At 48.4% G+C, this 17,454-nt stretch overlaps 7 protein-coding genes across 7 annotated transcripts; 2 read left to right on the top strand and 5 right to left on the bottom strand.

Moving 5' to 3' along the window:
* Window positions 1–242: 242 nt before the first annotated feature.
* Window positions 243–2,519, bottom strand: Pmar_PMAR020401 (hypothetical protein; the record flags this gene model as incomplete). Its single annotated transcript, XM_002775380.1, has 1 exon — window positions 243–2,519. The coding sequence occupies one exon, from the start codon at window positions 2,517–2,519 to the stop codon at window positions 243–245; it is 2,277 nt and encodes a 758-aa protein (XP_002775426.1).
* Window positions 2,520–3,236: 717 nt separating this feature from the next.
* On the top strand, window positions 3,237–4,248 carry Pmar_PMAR020400 (hypothetical protein; the record flags this gene model as incomplete). Its single annotated transcript, XM_002775379.1, has 4 exons — window positions 3,237–3,327; window positions 3,375–3,523; window positions 3,852–4,083; window positions 4,136–4,248. The coding sequence occupies 4 exons, from the start codon at window positions 3,237–3,239 to the stop codon at window positions 4,246–4,248; spliced, it is 585 nt and encodes a 194-aa protein (XP_002775425.1).
* A 1,038-nt stretch (window positions 4,249–5,286) lies between these two features.
* Pmar_PMAR020399 (conserved hypothetical protein) lies at window positions 5,287–6,242 on the bottom strand (the record flags this gene model as incomplete). The annotated part of the gene is made up of 1 exon (XM_002775378.1): window positions 5,287–6,242. The coding sequence occupies exon 1, from the start codon at window positions 6,199–6,201 to the stop codon at window positions 5,287–5,289; it is 915 nt and encodes a 304-aa protein (XP_002775424.1). The 5' UTR covers window positions 6,202–6,242.
* Window positions 6,243–7,308: 1,066 nt separating this feature from the next.
* Window positions 7,309–8,900, bottom strand: Pmar_PMAR020398 (conserved hypothetical protein; the record flags this gene model as incomplete). The annotated part of the gene is made up of 9 exons (XM_002775377.1): window positions 7,309–7,388; window positions 7,435–7,588; window positions 7,735–7,773; window positions 7,823–7,955; window positions 7,999–8,093; window positions 8,141–8,227; window positions 8,359–8,487; window positions 8,537–8,640; window positions 8,714–8,900. The coding sequence occupies 9 exons, from the start codon at window positions 8,898–8,900 to the stop codon at window positions 7,309–7,311; spliced, it is 1,008 nt and encodes a 335-aa protein (XP_002775423.1).
* A 509-nt stretch (window positions 8,901–9,409) lies between these two features.
* Pmar_PMAR020397 (cathepsin e, putative) lies at window positions 9,410–9,943 on the bottom strand (the record flags this gene model as incomplete). The annotated part of the gene is made up of 5 exons (XM_002775376.1): window positions 9,410–9,454; window positions 9,514–9,647; window positions 9,696–9,768; window positions 9,815–9,853; window positions 9,899–9,943. The coding sequence occupies 5 exons, from the start codon at window positions 9,941–9,943 to the stop codon at window positions 9,410–9,412; spliced, it is 336 nt and encodes a 111-aa protein (XP_002775422.1).
* Window positions 9,944–10,281: 338 nt separating this feature from the next.
* Pmar_PMAR020396 (60S ribosomal protein L30, putative) lies at window positions 10,282–10,904 on the bottom strand. The gene is made up of 4 exons (XM_002775375.1): window positions 10,891–10,904; window positions 10,756–10,798; window positions 10,606–10,692; window positions 10,282–10,549 (listed from the first exon to the last, which is right to left on the bottom strand). The coding sequence occupies exons 2-4, from the start codon at window positions 10,771–10,773 to the stop codon at window positions 10,328–10,330; spliced, it is 327 nt and encodes a 108-aa protein (XP_002775421.1). The 5' UTR covers window positions 10,774–10,798; window positions 10,891–10,904; the 3' UTR covers window positions 10,282–10,327.
* A 5,409-nt stretch (window positions 10,905–16,313) lies between these two features.
* Window positions 16,314–16,743, top strand: Pmar_PMAR020395 (conserved hypothetical protein; the record flags this gene model as incomplete). Its single annotated transcript, XM_002775374.1, has 4 exons — window positions 16,314–16,373; window positions 16,417–16,494; window positions 16,542–16,616; window positions 16,660–16,743. 4 exons carry the CDS (start codon window positions 16,314–16,316, stop codon window positions 16,741–16,743), a joined length of 297 nt encoding a protein of 98 aa, XP_002775420.1.
* Between the last annotated feature and the right edge of the window lie 711 nt (window positions 16,744–17,454).

The raw sequence follows: 17,454 nt of genomic DNA, 5'->3' as shown, positions 1-17,454 counted from the left end.
GTGATATAGTGTCCAAAATGGACAGAGAAAACCGAAATGACTAAACGATAGGGAATTTTGCGTAGATTCAGAATCTGTTATCATTTCTGTTTTATTACCGAGTATGATAGCCTAAAAATCGATTATGCGTTTTTCGCGTTTCGCGCGCGCCCGTGGAAGAGTTTAGCCTGATATATTTACTAGTCAAACACTCTAGGTCAGTGGTGATTGTAAAAAAAAGTTCGGGAGAGTCTGATAAAGTATCAATCAAGAGAAACCGAAGATGATTCCTGAGAATCAGCATCATCACTGTCCTCAACGGAGGACGCGGAGTCCCACTCGACTGTGATCTGAGAAGAACGGGAGCCTCTACTAGGAGAGCTGCTAGAAGCTGTTTCATGACAGCTGCTCGAGTCTTTCTTCTCTGTCAGCGCTCTCGTAGCCCCGTCCCACTGTAGGTTCCAGTTATAGGAAACCATGCAATCCACAAGCCGTTCAGAGAAGGCCTCATTTTCCGGGTTCACTTTGAATCTCAGATTCCATACTCGTTGTAGTCGAGCATGGAGTGATTCGCCGGATTGTTCGGATGACAATCCGAGGCCAGCATCTGGAACAGGTTCGAAGTATTTAAAGTACTCCTCGACATGGTTGCATAGGACATGTACTTTGAGAGTGTATGGCATGTCCGTCGCTTGCCATGCGGACTGGAATGATGAAATTGCTTCTCTCCATCCTTCTTTCCTCACAAGACCGAGGCATTTGTCCTTCACCACCTTGAAGGCCTTGAGGGCCATTACGAACGGAGTTGCTCGCTGCTCGAAAGGGATATGATCAACCGCCACCTCGTCGAGGAAACGAGAACAACCGTTCCCCTCAAAGGCTCCATCGAAGTAGACTGACCGCCTAATATTGTACTTGACCAACGCTCTGCAGTGACGAGGATAGAGAGAGTGAGGAGCCCCACTGGTCTCCGCGGGACGGGCCTTATCGTACAGTTTGTTCACGATACCAAGCAGGAGATGCAGTGGTGAGAGGGATATGAACTCGAGTGGCGAGTTCACCCATTGAACCACAGGACGCGCCACAACACTATGGGCCTCGCTTTCGAGGTCCTTGATGTGCTGCTGCCATGTTCGTGCCGGTGCTGATCCCTCAGAGTCTCCCTTACGATATAGGCAAAAGGGGCACGGATATTTGCATGATGCCATTTGAATGCCCACCATCATAGCCGACACCTTCAGGTCACAAGCCACCTGCTTCGGTATATCCAGGTCGAACAATGCCTTCACAGAAGAGTAGCCAAACACCTGTTCGAGATTCTGCCGCGTCTCGCTTGCTTGACCCATCCCGACTACGAAGTTCTTGAGCACACTGTTAGGACATGGAACATACAGGGACCCCTCCTTCATAGTGACGATGTTGACAGAAAGCTTCAAAAATTGTTGTCCCCCATCAAACTGGAGCTTCAAACGTGTGATACGATTCGCTTCGTCAGCAGTAACGATATTGAGCAAAGCATTAATGTCGGTGCAGAAGGCGAAAGGCGTAGATGTAGGCTCAGAGCGACGATCCACTTGTAGCGGAAGAACTTCAGACCGAAATAGAGGCCCAAAGACTTCCCATTTTTCCTCCAAGGCTCTTTTTAACCCGCCCTCCGGGAAATACACCCCACTTCGTCTTAGGATCTTGCAAAGCTCCCTAGCGCTACGCATTCCGAGTCCCAATTGTCCCAGACGCAGTAGATCCCGTGCTGATTCCCTGCTCAGCTCGACAGCATCATCCTCTCCTTCATAAGAGAAAGACGACACCCCGAGGTAATGGTGAGAATCCAGGCTTGCTCCAGAGGGCATAGGAGTTTCAGAGCCACTCGCACTGGATTCCTTGAAACGCTCTTCAAGCCTCTGAGCCACCAGCTTATCAGTGTGGCCCCTAGCACAAACCCTCTCGGCGAACTTCTCCCCAGCTCTGCGTGGACGCTTCGCTGAGCTTGCACAACGGCGGTCATCGTGCTCGTCTAGAGGGTCCCCGCATCGCGAGCAGAGTCCTCTAATAGGAGATCTTTTCGATGGCCTCCCGGGCTTTGGAGCATTGGATTGTGCCTTCTTCACGAAGTTGGGAACACGCTCGGTAGCAATGAGGCATACTCTGCAGCGATCGGCCTCGGAGCATACTGCCGTTTGCCGAGTTGATACCGGGTCGTGGTTCACGAATAGAGCATCATAGTAGTGGCGTTTCTGAGCATTCCATTCGTCCACGTTTATTTCACCAGACTTCATCTTAGCCAGGCGAGTACGGCAAGCATTACAGAGCACCTTGGGTAGCCTGAGGTTGGCTATCTCTGCATGGAAGTCAACTTGGTAGAATTTCAGAGCTCGTTCGCAAACTTCTTGGGTTGGAGCGTTGGCCACTGTTCCCCTCTTGGGTAAAACCAGACGAGTGAAACAGAAACGGCACACTGCATCCAGCCGCCGTAGATGGTCTCCATCAGCGGTAGCAGCAACTTCTGCTGGTATAGTCAGGTTCTTCTTGGAGTTAGACATGGTCAAGTTCGGGCTTCGTAAGATGACTGTCGGATAAGTTATCCGGGATAACCGATCGACGAACGACCTCGATCTGTACGAGCAATATTTTGAGGTCGATACTTAGGAATCACAAGTTATGATAGTGCAGTCCTTCACGGGGACTTTTTGCATCCTTTCTAGCGCAGATCCGTTGGTGATGCAATTCTACATGGCTGTCCTGTTAAGCATAAGCTCGACGACATGCGTGCGTCATTCTGTTCCACTTTTGTGCAGCTAGCGCCAGCTCGGGAAGATTGAGTGTTGCACTAGATGTTTGGAATGATTGACCGTTTTCATCGGTGGCAGATGAACATGCTCAAGCTGCTGAGCTTGCCATATGAGATCGTGACATCTATACATCTGTCCGGCCAAACTCTTCCACGGGCGCGCGCGAAACGCGAAAAACGCATAATCGATTTTTAGGCTATCATACTCGGTAATAAAACAGAAATGATAACAGATTCTGAATCTACGCAAAATTCCCTATCGTTTAGTCATTTCGGTTTTCTCTGTCCATTTTGGACACTATATCACAAAAATCGGTCACCCGTGACGCCCTTTCTAACTCCAACGAATTTCATATTTTCCAGATATCTGCCATCTGAGGGTGTGAAAGTGGTGAAGGCCAGGAGCAAGGCTCATAAGCTGTTGGCATTGTACTGCCGCAAGAAGGACTGGCATCGATGGCAAGCCGCGATGGACCATTTCCAGCAGCACGACATCCCGGCCGATGAGGTTACCTTTTCTCTCATGATGTTTGGGTACATCATGTGCCCTAAGCATCCGGGTAGGTTGGTGTTTCGAATTTCGTGGCGCAGTGACGTTTTTCGCTAGGCTTGGATATGGCCCATTCGGTTTTGGAGGAGATGAAGCAGTGCGGGTTCGTCCATCCTACTGTGGTGAAGTTCCATGAGGACTTCCTACTATCACTGCGGGAACTAGAGGCCTTTGATGCTCGGCCGAATACTGGGAACATCAGACAGGTGGAACCGGGCGGAGGCAGTGTTGGACAAACAAGCACATAGTCAACTACATGTGTTGGTGACAATATGGCGGAAAGTCTCGTTGGTTTTTGGAAACTTCTACCTGAATTCGTGTATAAACTCCTCGAATGACTGGAGAAACACCTGAGCTCAGCTGAGGAAAGCAACCAATATTCCTCCAACACTGGGCAGAGAGAAATGCTATCACGACGGTCTGCCGGTGATAGGCCTTTCTCGACTTGTTCGTTAACTCATCCCATTTTCAAGGGAATAGGCGTGCCAGGAAACCCATCCACGAGGGGGTGCTTCGATCTGCCACTTGTGTCAGATTATGAGGATGTTCTGGCAAATATCTATGCTCTCGAAGCGTCGTCGTATAAGGCTCTTCCAACAGGATATGGAGAGGAGAGTCCTGTCAGGACAATGGACAACTACGGGTATTGAGCATGGGGAAGGAGAGGATGCTGGTGAGGCCCTTCGAGAGGCTGCACTGAAGGCAGCTTACGGCTACGATGGGATTCGAGTACCCGAGGACGATGCTAGCGGTGCAGTTGATGATGGTAGGGAGGCAAGACAAGGCGCAGGAGCCTACTGTAGATTTGGTCATGTTAGGGGATAATGAGTACTTGGGGACCAAGAGCGCCTCGAGGATGCCCGAAGCTTCCAGTAACATAGAGAAGACGGGTGGAGACGTCCCTGAGGGAAACGTAGCTGAGGTGAGCTAGAAGTCGGCCTGGCGATTCGACAGGCTACTTCAGGCAGCGGCTGAGCCCAATTACCGACCCTCGGATCAGTTCTGGGCAGCTCGCGAGGAGGAACTCACTAGACTGAGAATGGAAGACTCGCTGTATCGGCGAACGCAGTCTTTTAATAGGAAGCGAAATCCTCACAGGAGGAGTAATCGAGGCCATCGGTGACGTCTACCATGCTTTTCTGGTGTTACGTATTTGTTTCTAAGTTGATATTTTCTGCATGTGTTAAGTAGTCACTGAACTTGGCCCCATCGTAGTTCTGCCATACTAAGACCAGAACGTGGGGGGACAGGGAGGTCAAACTGTCGGGCTTATTAATACAACCATCCTAGAGAAACCGCTAATCCGACTTGAACAGACGGTCCGGATAATACTACTAGCAGCAGCCGAATGTTGTGGAGAGGAAGGTTTCCGCTTAGTACTTCTCGGATATACTATTGGTTTTGGGTTGCACAGTACGAAATTCAGTGACCTCAGGTCAAGTGAGAACATCATCGAGATATAGTCAACAAACCGACAATACAGTCTGATATAGTCTTCTCTGCCGGACCTTGCCCAATCCAACTGAGGCTACAGAAACATGACCTTTTCTCATTTGACTTGAACGAATTACTAAGCGACGATAATGTCATCGATAAGCCTCAGCAAACAATCGACCACCACAGTGCATAGTGGGTGAATAGATAAATCAGGCTATTGATAATACTGGTTTATGATGGATTTCTACCATACACTGTATCGCCTGTTTCCCCTTACTAAAACCTTCTGTCCTCCCTGATAACTCAAGACTATCCATAAGATTCAATAATCCAGATGATAGTCTACCCTGTTATCGTCCGGGACTAGCACAACACCCAAAACGCTACGAGAAAATATAACTGACGATATAGGTAACGTAAGTCCACTCATGAGACTCAACCGTACCGTGCAGCACGAGTGGCTGCTACAAATCAGGTGGGTTCCACGAACCCCACCAAAATAATATTTGTTTTATGATGAAACCTGCGACATTCACTTACTAGTAGCATTCACCTTATCAGTAGCAGTTTGATAGTATTTGTCGGCAGTCGCCTTGGCGTCAGCGGCGTATTTACCAGCAGTCTCCTTAGCATCAACAGCATACTTGCTGGCAGTATCCTTAGCATCAGCAGCGTACTTCTCAGCGGCCTCCCTAGCACCAGCCACGTACTTGCTAGCAGTGTCCTTAGCGTCAGTGGCATACATGGTCGCAGTCTCTCTAGCCTTGGTGGCTCTTTCCTTCACATCAGCAGAGTACTTAGCAGCAGTCTCCTTGGCCTGCGTAGTGTACTGATGAACCGCATCTTCGCCTTTTTTCATAGAGGTCTGAGCGGCCTCTTTATTCTCATAAAAAACCTTCTGGACACGCTCAACAAAAGCAGCCCACCACTCAGTGGCCTTGTTGCGAATAGCTAGAAAATCCTCTTCAGCAATCTGCAGCGCGGGAAAAGTGTCTTTCACATAGGATAAGATAGTTTGGAAAGACCTCAAGTAAGTCTCGAAATAATCCACCACGTTAGCATAAGCCTTCTCGTAAGACACACTCACATTGCTACCAAACGCATAGACCTTTTTAGTAGCACGAGCATGAACTCGAGAGCAGACGGTCGAGCCCAAAGATAGAGCCCGACTGAAAGAGCTCACCCCATCAGCATCATGTGAGCTATGAGGACTTGCAGTAGAGACTTCAGCAGATGACTGAGGCTCAGGGAGTAAACGATCAACCAACTCCTCACCTCTACTCAAGAGAGAGTCGACGAAAGAGTAGACACTTCCCAAAGCCGCACTAGTTGAGCGGCTTACTTTCTTCCCAGTGTCCGTCTTCTTGAAATCATCAACCATCTTCTGAGTCTTCAGAGTGGCACTCTCAACAGTACTATTAATAGAATCAGGCATGTAGTTTGGCATAATCACAATCGATACAAACCAAAAGCGAAGTAAACGTCGCTGAAAATAAGGGACAACAACTAGTGGAGCGGCACACAATAATCGTGCACGCAAGCGCAAATTCAGCACAAAGCTCTCAAGCTGTCTCTAGCGGGAACTTTCCATTCTGTTACGTCCTCTTGGTCAAACCATTCACCCGTGGCGAGAAACCCAACACTTACATCTGCGCTTGATGATGAGTTCGTCACCAGAAAGTGTTTTCAACTTGCTATCAAAGTCCAATCACATCGATATGCTACCAAAGGAATAGATCCCCGAAGTCTCCCTCATGCCGGAGCGCTTCTGCTCTACTAATATCGATCAGCTCGCGTACTCCACGTAAAACGCTACCAAAAAACAAGATTCCGCACAACCTGTGATTAGAATATGAGTTTTATGATAATGTGACCGAATGCGAGGATTTGCCAGAACAACGTAAAGAGCGTTATGTAGGACTTCACGCCCAATAGCGATATATCTGCATCGGTAACTATGAGAAGGGATGTGGAGTCTCATATATGTGTCACAGGGCACAGATTGATACGACTCAGCTTAGCCCTCAAGCATGAATCTGTGAGTCACAGGATGAGCCAACAGTGTGGGGATCATTTCCAGAGAAAAATCAGCCCTACACTTCTAGCAGCAAGAGAGAGTACAACGGAAACTATTGGAGTCGATCCAGCTCAACAGACCGACTATAGAAAGATGACTGATGGGACGGTAATCGCTCACTTTGGCGGAGCGATTGTGTGCTTATTTCAGTCTTATTTTGGTAGTAGTAGCGGACGCACTTCCAGCACATAGCACAAGTCAAGTATGCTAAAAGCTAATGAGAAGAAATGTCTCGACCACGCGCCACAGCTCCAAGACAAAGATATTACAAGATCTGAAACTATCACTGAAAGGCGGCTCATGCGACATGTCATAAGCGTCTCGAGAGATCGTTAATAGTACAGTTTCCGAGCGATTCGATCAACAATAAGTCAATCATGAGGCCGAGTACACACAATGAGAGCAGTTGTGCACGAATGAGGGAGAAAACATAAAACTATCGAATACTCGCTTCGACGATGAGATAAATCAATGTCGCTAGACTTGATAGTAGAAGTAGTACGTAGTAGCAGGAGGCAATGTGGTAGTAGTAGGAGGAGGAGGACGAGCCGGCTCCCCTAAAACATGATCAAATAACAGTCGAGCTGCGACGCATAGCATTACCCCTATGGGGCGCGCGGTATCCACCACGATGAGCACGATGCTGTTCCCGAGTGATAAGTGGGGTCGTCAGGTTCGGCATTCGAGCGACATCATAGGACTCCGGATGGAACCTTTCAAAGATCCCTATCGCCTGAGAGGCTCCGAAATGCGGCACCTGAGTGGGGCACTTCCCTGCATACGGCCCCGCCTCGAATCCGATCGTCGCTTGGGAGTAGAAAAAGGCCAGCAGCACCCAGCAGTTGGTCCACGCCGGGCCGGGGAGGGCTCTTGGCGATACATCCAGGACAAAGCCCTTCTCACCGACGTAGAAGTGGCCGCCATAAAACACAGTAGCGTTACCTGAGCGACTCGGAAGGTAACTAGCAGACTATTGACTAACAGTTCCTACCAGGGCTACTGCCACAAGGGCTCCGAGTTCGGTCTCGCGGAAATCGTGAGCGTCTTGCTCCTGTGGTAAAAGAGGCGAGTTGACGACCATACGTGAGGCTGAGTGCTCCGGAACATGCAGACGGTCGGCCAAACTGTGAGGTACTGGTTTGATGTTTCCAATAGACTCCATCTCACCCTATGCGAGAGTGGCCAACATCGAATACAGTGTAGAACTTCTTCATAAACGTGTCACCAAAAACCCATGGAGACGTGTCGTGGCCCATCTGAACCTAGCATCACCAATCATCATGCATGTGCTAGAAACATAACAACACACCTCCAGGACACATTGCCCACCAGACAATGCCGGTCCGGTGAAGTAATCAGCCGGGAATATCGGAAACTGCCTGTTAGCGACCAAAACCTGTGTTCGAGGTCAGTGATAATCGATGATAATACACACAACACGTACATTGATCTTCCGCGCATACCTCTGCAGCTGACATGGGCATATCTGAGACGTGGTGTCCTCGGTAGCATCCGAGGTCACAGTACCAGTAGGTTGCTAGGCTTCAGAGCTGAGCATTCAGCCAGTTTATCAGAGGGAAGCAGCGCCGACAGGAATTTCACAAAGTCAGGCCTTGGCACCAGCAGATACGACGTGCCCGAATCCAGCACTACTGCCTGCAGAACCAATGCACATGACCGACACCTATGGAGGGAGGGGCGTCACCTGTCTCTGGATGAACAACTGCCTTGGAAATGCCCCAATATCATCGTTAGCATCATTCTTTCCATCCTCACTCACAGCACCAGCGGCGTCCCCGGCAAGTCCATCTACGCAGGTTCGACAAAAGCCTCCATCTTCATCGTTTCTCTATTTTTCGAGTCCGTAATTTTCGGCCGCTACCTTTCTCGTGTGGTTTTTCTTCTAGTACTTCCAACACCGTCTCCATAGCCCAATAAACATGGCCAACCAGAGGGGTCCACGTGAGAGTATCAGGACGATACCTGTTGACGATATGCTGCCAACCGTGCCACCCTGCTGCTACACACATGGCTCCATCCAAGCCGCCGAAAGTGATCGAACTGCCCATCGTCGCCGCAGCGATAGGATCCTCAATCAAGGAAAACGCTAGGACCTGGTGGGACAGTGAGCCCTCAGTGCCCTGATGTATTTACTGGTTCTGCGAGGCGACTGATGATATTTTCCAGAGCCGTCGTCCCAGTAGTACTCAGAGCAGAGAAACCTAACCTGGCACCGAGAAGTTGGTGGATGGAGTGAGAGCGGGCCGCAGTACTACCCCATTACGCCATCGTATAAACCTCCTTCGAGATCTTTACTAGTCTCCGAGACTACCCTGAGGGAGGCCACAGTCCAGCTACTCACACGCGCTCGCCATACAGATTCTGATGCGGAATGCAAAGGGGCAGATTCCTTGGAGGGGGTGACACCATGTCACTACTGGGATCGTTCTTGACAGCTCCAAAACATACACGATCCGACCCTGGGCAACGTGAATCAGTCGAAAATAATGTTATCGCGATTATGCTACCGATACGACCTTGCACAGAACCCACACCATAGGTCAGCCGTCGAAAGCTGTTACTTGCACTCTGCACGAATGTAGTAGAATTCGCTGGATGGAATCTGGTCACCGGTGAGCTCTCCAAAAAACGAGCATTCGAACCCCACCTCGAGTTTGGTACCCACATATCGGCACTTCCGGTATCGAAAATGACCGTTGCAGTTTGCGGAGGTGTCCCGATCTGGATAGGGCCGAAATACTGCGTATTCGCAACGTCAATCAAAGGCTCCAGCACATAGGACAGCTTCCTAGGATCTACCACGGGAAACCTGTAGTAAGGTTTGGTACCGAACGCCTATCGACCTTCCTCAAGGTCGGTAACAACTGCTGTAGTTTCTATCCGACCACCAACAGAGTTGACTTGAATCGAATTCGCCTATAATATCACAAACTTCACTAGACACAATTACGATGTACACTACCCCATTAGAGCTGAGAGGATCCGGCTTCTTGTAGACGACCTGAATCGGACGAATTCCGATTCTATAGAGCCAGCAGAGCCGTACTTTGAATTCCGAGAGCGCGATAGAAGTCTGGCCAGAAATATCCATGGAGTGATTACCGTAACAGAGTGAACCCGCATGGGAAACTTGTCTCGACAGAGGCACTTTGATAGGCAGCTGACAAGGAGCGTCTCTTACACTGTCTTATCGCCCTACTTACTCCATCACTCGTTGCTTCCGGGTACCTCTGCTCGGCGGGGACGTAGGAAGCGAATTTGTTATACGACGAAGCCGACCCTTTCACGTTCTCAGTGAGAACGGCGATTGATATAGAATCGAGAGTAGCCCATATCAGCGGGAATCGCATATACAATCTCGAGGATTGTCACGATATGCATCCTAGAGATGAAATTGACAACAAACTGTGCACAAAACCGTGTAAGGGTAATCCCGAAGAAACTCCGCTAAGAGTGGCATCCCTCGAGGCCTCCTTTACTCCAGAGCGGTGAGAATATCAGAGTCACCAGCATCGAGGACGGCCATGCAGGAAACGCGGTAGAACCTACGGCAGGCGGTACCGAGGGCGTTGTTGTCACCGACGTAGTGATGGACACCAGTCTTCGAGAGCATGGCGTAGTACTCGATCTCGGAACGACGAAGAGCAGGGCAGTTGTTCGAGACGAGGACTAGCTTGGCGCTACCGGAACGGATCGCCTATGGAGAAAAACACGAGTAAAGGGAAATTGATTGAACACTGTAGATCGTCGCACCTTCATAGTAGACCTCCAACCAATAGTGTACTTGCCAGATTTGAGAACAAGCTGCAAGCCGGCGTTAACGGACTCATGAGCCTTAGTCTGAAAAGGGGAAAGGATAATATTGCAGTAGTTGAAACCACACCGTTGGTGGTGGCGACGTACCTGCTTCTTGGACACCATAATTACGATTCTTCAGGGGTGCTTCCTGAAAGAGAACAACTCGTAATAGTGTCATCCACAGGGTGCAGCAACAACGGTAAAGTGTCAGCTATGCAGATGGTCAGAAGTTATTATTACCAGCAAGGTTTCTTGAGGAGGTTTGAGATCGGGCTCGCGCGAGGCCCACTCAGTGATATCGATCACTCGATCGATTTGGTAAAGTGATGTGCGATGACTTACCTAATCTTGCTCTCTTGCTTTTACTCGTCTACAAGTTTCCTTTTGCGCATATTTGTTTTGAAACCCCTGTTCTACGCTATTCCCAGTGCCCTAGAGACGCGCCTGTAGACATCGATCGCATCAGTCTAGCGTAGTGTTCTCGACTTTGTTGAGGACGACGAGTAAAAGTTTGAAACTGTATTGTCTCAGAATGCGCCCCCCTGTCTCGCGAGGCTAGATGCTTCCTTATCGGCCTTCTTAGCTTTACTACAACCCGATCGACTAAACTTAGCCGAGAGCCCCTCGCTCTAGTGAGTTTAACTGACTTTTTGGACTTCTGAAAGCTGCTGCGCATTGGGTGAATCGAACTGACCACATAGTCGTCGAGACGCCCAACTGTTGCGACGGTGTCACCATGACTTCCCCTGTGCGCAGAGTTGCGTCCTAGAGCTTCCCGAGGGTTCGTTTGGTCGCCGTTGAATCGATCGTCAGGTTACTTCCGAGTCAAGCATCGACAACCCCTGCGAAATCGAGGCGAAGCCATCACTGGACCCCCTGGCTGATGACCGTTCTGTGTTTGTCGCTCACAGACAGTGCCCCCAACCGCGACGATAAGTTGCAAATCGGGGAAAGCTCAAGCCGATGAACCAGAAAGGTAAATGATAGGAGACGACGTCATACGATCTCATGCCAGCCGTAAACAGCTGATTCTCTCGTGACGTTTCCTCATCCACATTTCAAGTAGGTTCATTAGGATATACATTCCGGCATGGAAGCCCTCAGATCGTCTTTCCCACCGGCGCGACCTCGTTTGGATATCATTCTACTCAACTTGTGTGTATCGTCGTTACGGAGCCTCCCAAAGTGTCGGGGGAAGTCGCTCTCGGATGATCGAACGGAAATGCTGCTTATCACTTGGTATCATTTTCATAACTCCAAATTGGTCCATGGAAATTTTCATCTGATGGGAACATGTTTTGAGTTGGGTTGGAATAGGCTGAAGTTCCTTACTAATGTTTTAGTACATGTTCGTAATGTCGAGTCTATCGGTGTTGGTGAAACTGACGATTTTTTTCGGTGCTATTACTTGCGCATCTGGTTGGTTGGGAACAACAGCAACTAGCAGCATCATTCACTACGTCCCTCCAGAAGCTGTCGAGGCTTCATCTACACCTTTGTTGTATTCGTTCGAGTCTGGGCATGCGTCTTCTCATGCTGGTTCGGTAGATGTACAGGGTGTGCAGATGGCGAGCCCAACGGCTCTTTTTGTTATAGCTATTGTGGCAGCATATTGCGGCGACTTGTTCTTTGGAGAGAACTCGACAACAATTTCATCGTCGTCAATGTACTCGTCTTCTGAAGATCCGACCATTACTCTTGCGGTGGAATCAACGCAGACTCCCAGCACTCAACCTTGGTATGGTTATGCTTCTACGGTCGAAACGTCTGCCACCATACACGCCTAAGTCCGGGGTGACTACGGCATCATCATCATCAAGTTGTTCAAGTACACTAAGTAGCATTAATACTGTAATGTAGGTTGTGAATGATGATCTTTCACCAACAACAAGCACGTCGATGGTCGTGGTCATGGTCATCATTCCTATCATGATTATCGTCAAAGCCATGACCACACCCCTCAGGGTTTCTTTTCTTTGCATCTGTTTCCTCACCTGATGAGCAGTGACCTCACCTCTGCCTGGTGAGCTATCTGTCTCATCATGTGCTACTACATTAGATAATATAAGACGGTCTTTGTATGCATGGTGAGTTGCTTCGTATCATCTCTAAAACTAAGCCATAGGTTAATCTATGGGTGTGGTAAACTGCCGCTTTTAAAGTTAACACTGTCGTGCTCTGGACTCCTTATTCGACTTTCAGTCCATCGTCCTCTGTTTCCTATCATCAGAAGCGTGTCTCGACTGTAGTTCTTCGGCCAGTTTAGAGGTGACTATACAGCGAGGCAGCTCGCAGTGTCACTATTTGGCCTCGTCTCTGTTTTCCGCTTGAGTTCTTCGCACACTACGGTGTTTATGAGAAGATGAAAGGCAGGCTGATCTGTGAAGCCTTTGGGTGTTGCCAGCTTGCAATGAGAAGAGCAGTAATATTGATACACTGTTGTTGCATCTACTAATAATAGAGCTCATCGTCACTGACCGCCGTTATCGAATTATCGGCTCGCGTGGCAGTACAGCTGTAGATCGATACCCTGCTGATTTTGTAACATATATCATCCTACATTCTGTATCTCATGTTTTGTGTTCACACTAGTCATCATATGCGAGAACTCATCGTACTGATTTGAATAGCAATATCTTCAGGACACTGAGACTGAGTCATTCATCCGTACTCATGCATCGCCAACATGAGGACGATATTGCATCACCAAGTCTTCACTTGCAAGTAACTTTTTTGCCACCAGTGGGTTATTTCGGGCTTTGTACGGGTAACATATACAGGCACTGCTGCAGATGCTTTGTACTTGCTCTGCGGGTTCCTGTGGGAATTCAGGTCCCCCTGTTATCTCGGAATCATCAAAACTGTGCAGCGCTTTAGAGTTACTCGACCGGCTCGCGTGTGCTGGGACGGGTTGATTATGATGCCTGCCATACGATGTAGAAGGCAATTTGCCGAATTTCATAGAGCACCTGGAAGGCTCATCTCTGTTGATGTCTTTGCGCTCGTGCATCTCTCTGTGCAGTCGGGGTCAATTCCGATACAACCTCGGAGAGAGGATATTTTCTTCTGTGTTTGTTTGATCCTAATTGAGGAACACACAAGCCCAACTGAGATCTTGAACAAGAAGGCCACAGATATATACGGAACAATATTTCTCATGCAGATCATCGCAACACTTCGACTTCAGTCTCATCAGCTTAGACTCGACTTGGAGACTAGTAACGATGGGGACGACAGACGCTGGCCAAGCAAGTAGCAACGGAGATACGCATCCCAAAACAAAGGGGAAGCGGCTCATCTACGAGACAGTCTTCGGTTTCATCAGGATGTTAGATTTATCGATAGCATCATCCGTAGGTGAAGATTAAGGACATGTTCCGAAGGGCCTCGAAGAAATAGGCTTTAAATGCAGACTCCTTTCCAGTTGCTGTGGTGGGATCGTTGATTAAATCGATGACAGACCCTCGAACCATGATCTCATCTTCAAAAGTCAGTAAACAGAACTGTATCGTATCTCATTGGATCAATCAGTGATTTTGCTCATACACTGTTCGTGCTGCAATCCCGGATGCTAGTAGCCCCAGCGAAAATTGTGTTACTATACCGTTGCTATCATAGATCGTACATGATAGCATTCAAGATCTCTGAGGCTGCGGGTTCTTCGGGTCATCTCAATAGTCACTATACACAAGACAATCAATATTAGTGCTTATATTTTAACACCTGGTTTTCAAGTCAATCACAACAACTGCATCATGCATTGTACGATCATCTGAGTCAAACTGACACCGATAGAACCATCCAACAGCAGTATGGATCTGGATACAAGTTATAGATCGTCACAGTAGTGTCCAGTTTCATCATCATATTTACCGAGGTAGAGCCCCAGTTCATTCGCTGTCCCAGACCTGACCATTATTGGGCGCAGCGTTCTCGAGCTCTTTCGAGCTGCGTCGTAGATCAACACCGACCTCGGGGTGTGAACGTGTGGAGCGAATTGATAGATCACTTCGTCGCGTGTGTCCCTCCTAGGCAGGGCATCAGCGAAGGTCGGTGTGCGGTAGAAGTCGTGATGGTGTACATCCAGGCCAGATGAGATCCCGAAGCTTTCTCGGAGTGCTTTCTTTGTAGGAGCTCGGACTAATATTCGTGGTGGCGCCAATACGCTACTCGCACGATTCAAATGGTAGGGCGTTGTAAGCTCGCTGTGACGCTCTACTTCGAACCTTCCACCTGTCTCATAAGAAATATCTTCCTCTCGATCCGCCTCGTGAAGGTCTGCTGATTGCCAAGACTGGTTCAATTCATTCAACCTCTTCTCCAAATCCGCTGCGACAGCCTGGTTGAGATCACGGATGATCAGTTGTGTAGTGAGCCTTCTGTTGAATGCGCTCGTCCGGCGCGGTTGAGCCTCGCTCCTTGGCTTTTCCTCACCGGGGATTTCTGTTTTCTCGTCAGCGATTATTTCTCCATACGCTCCGCTCATTCGCTGCTGTTGAGGTTCACTCTGAGACACGGAGCCATAGGATATACTTGAGCTTGAACTCGAGAACCCATCTTGCTCGTGTGCTGAGATAAAAAGAGAAGCTTGTGAAGCAGACCAGAATGCAGGCGTAATCTCATTTCACTCATGTGCAGAAAAAGATGATCAAAGGTGACCAGCAGGACGCAGAAGTTATATGGCCGTTGGACTATAAGTATTTTCCCACAAGTTACAGTTAGGCTCCGTTTTGTATCGGTCCTCTGCCTTATCACCGTCCTCATCGGCGTCTTTAGATCTCCCACCAGGACAGCAGTTACCCATCACTTGGATCTAGATGAACGGTAACCTTCCAGAATTTCATTCACTATATCCTGCGCTGATGAGCCGCGCTCGCCATTCCAATCGATATGTGTGTCGCAACAGCTAATCGATTTGAGCATAGCTGTCAACAACTTCGTATTGCGTTACACATTGACCTTCTTTCACAAATGGATAGGCACACTTCGACGATCCGCTCGTCCTACGTGACTTGCGTTGATTGCGTTTCTTGTCACAAGTGCAATATAGACTCGGAACGTGTTGTCCGGCTCCGACGCACTGCGTCAGCCGTAGTGTGTTCAAGTCTTTCCGTACAGACCTTTGTTCATTCCAGCATTCCTTCTCCATAGATGTCCTCTCTAGGGGATATTCTTTGAAGGCTTAGCATCTGACTGGCATAGAAACGGTTGCTACCGAGGGCACCGAGTGTGTTGTCACTAGCGTGCTCTATCTGCAACGTATAGTTCGATGATGTTAAGCTGTTACTGAATGATGAAAACTCAGAGGCTTCTCCTGATTCTCAATGAATGAGAAAAACTTAACTGGATCGATAGGACTGATGCAGCAATTGATCATTAAACTTGTTTATGGTTAAATCTGTGGTTTGATAGCTCTGCCTTGTAGAATGTCCACTGATTTTACTAATGGCATATCACAAAGGCTGCGAAAGAGTAGTGGTGAAGTGTCTTATCTGTGACATACGAGTTTTTAGGTAAGAGTGAAAGTGATCGATTTCGGAAAACGTCCCGAGATGCTTTCTCCTCATTTGCCCCGTCTGGGTTGAAGGTGCGTGTAGTCGAGAGAAACCTCGATCATTGTGAATCGTTAGGGCAAACTAGCATCGTTAGAGTCCTACATCGCCATGCAAAACGAAGAGCTTGCTGCTCAGAGGCAAGAGATAGAAGCTCTTCGTAACGAAAAGGTGAGGAGCACACGAATCAACCTGATAGTGAAATGTGATCCAGGGGAGCTTGGAGCAACACCATCAAGGTCAACTACAGGACATGGAAAAGAATATCGTGGGTGATGTGCAGAAGATACAGGTGTTCTGCTATGCTGTACAGCGAGTATGACAGTATATTTCTATCAGGATGAGGTCAAGAGGCACTTCGGCCAACAGAAAGCTGAAAATTCGAGATTGCAACAGCAAATTACTACACTGAAAGTGATACTGATGATCGACTCCGCGGACATATTTACGTCTTCAGGGAGAGAAGACTTCATTACAGCAGCAGATTTTGGGATTGCAACGGAGGATTCAAGAGATCGAGGAGCAAATCGGCACGGATTGAAGTGATCCTTGCCATTCCTCGCATAATGTTGTGCATAGCCATGCTACTCTATTGAGCTGTTCATCGCATCCCTATTGTTGAGCAGTTAGTGGGGACCATATATCAGGAAAGGCAAGAGAGGTCTTCACGACTTAGAGAGTACTCGTTAGTCGGTGACTAATAGTCACATGGCATCAACAACTTCGACTACCAACAGCGAAGAGGCACTATCTGTTCACAAGGTCAAGACGGTAATTCTTCAATTGAAACGGCCCCCAATAACGAGCCATACATGATACAACAATCACGTTCTTCTTCTCTAAGGCTGCGGCCGTAGACATCGGCTCTTGAGCCTTCCTCCCTCGTGGCTTTCGTCCCTGGCGAGTCTTGAGAACGGCACGAGTCTTCCAATTATTGATCGGTTTTTCCCTTTTCCCTCTTCTTAATCAGCACCAGGCAAGTGAACAATTACAGTAAACGATACGTAAAATAATTACAGCTGCGACATATCCTGACGATATGATGTATCTACAGACGATCCCTGCGAGCATCTAGATGCTGCATAAAGGCCAAGAACAGTCGATTGAAGGCCTCGCGATGCTTCAAATAGACAACCATTTTATACAAATGATAGGGAGCACCTCCCTTGACCCGTTTCTAAGATTGCTCTAGGAGTGAGCAGAACGGAGGATATGTCTGACATTCCCTATCGGAGCTCCGCAATCACACTCT

Source organism: Perkinsus marinus (assembly GCF_000006405.1).
Source record: "Perkinsus marinus ATCC 50983 genomic scaffold scf_1104296955874, whole genome shotgun sequence".
Lineage (NCBI taxonomy): Eukaryota > Perkinsozoa > Perkinsida > Perkinsidae > Perkinsus > Perkinsus marinus.
This window is presented reverse-complemented; position numbering and strand designations above follow the sequence as displayed.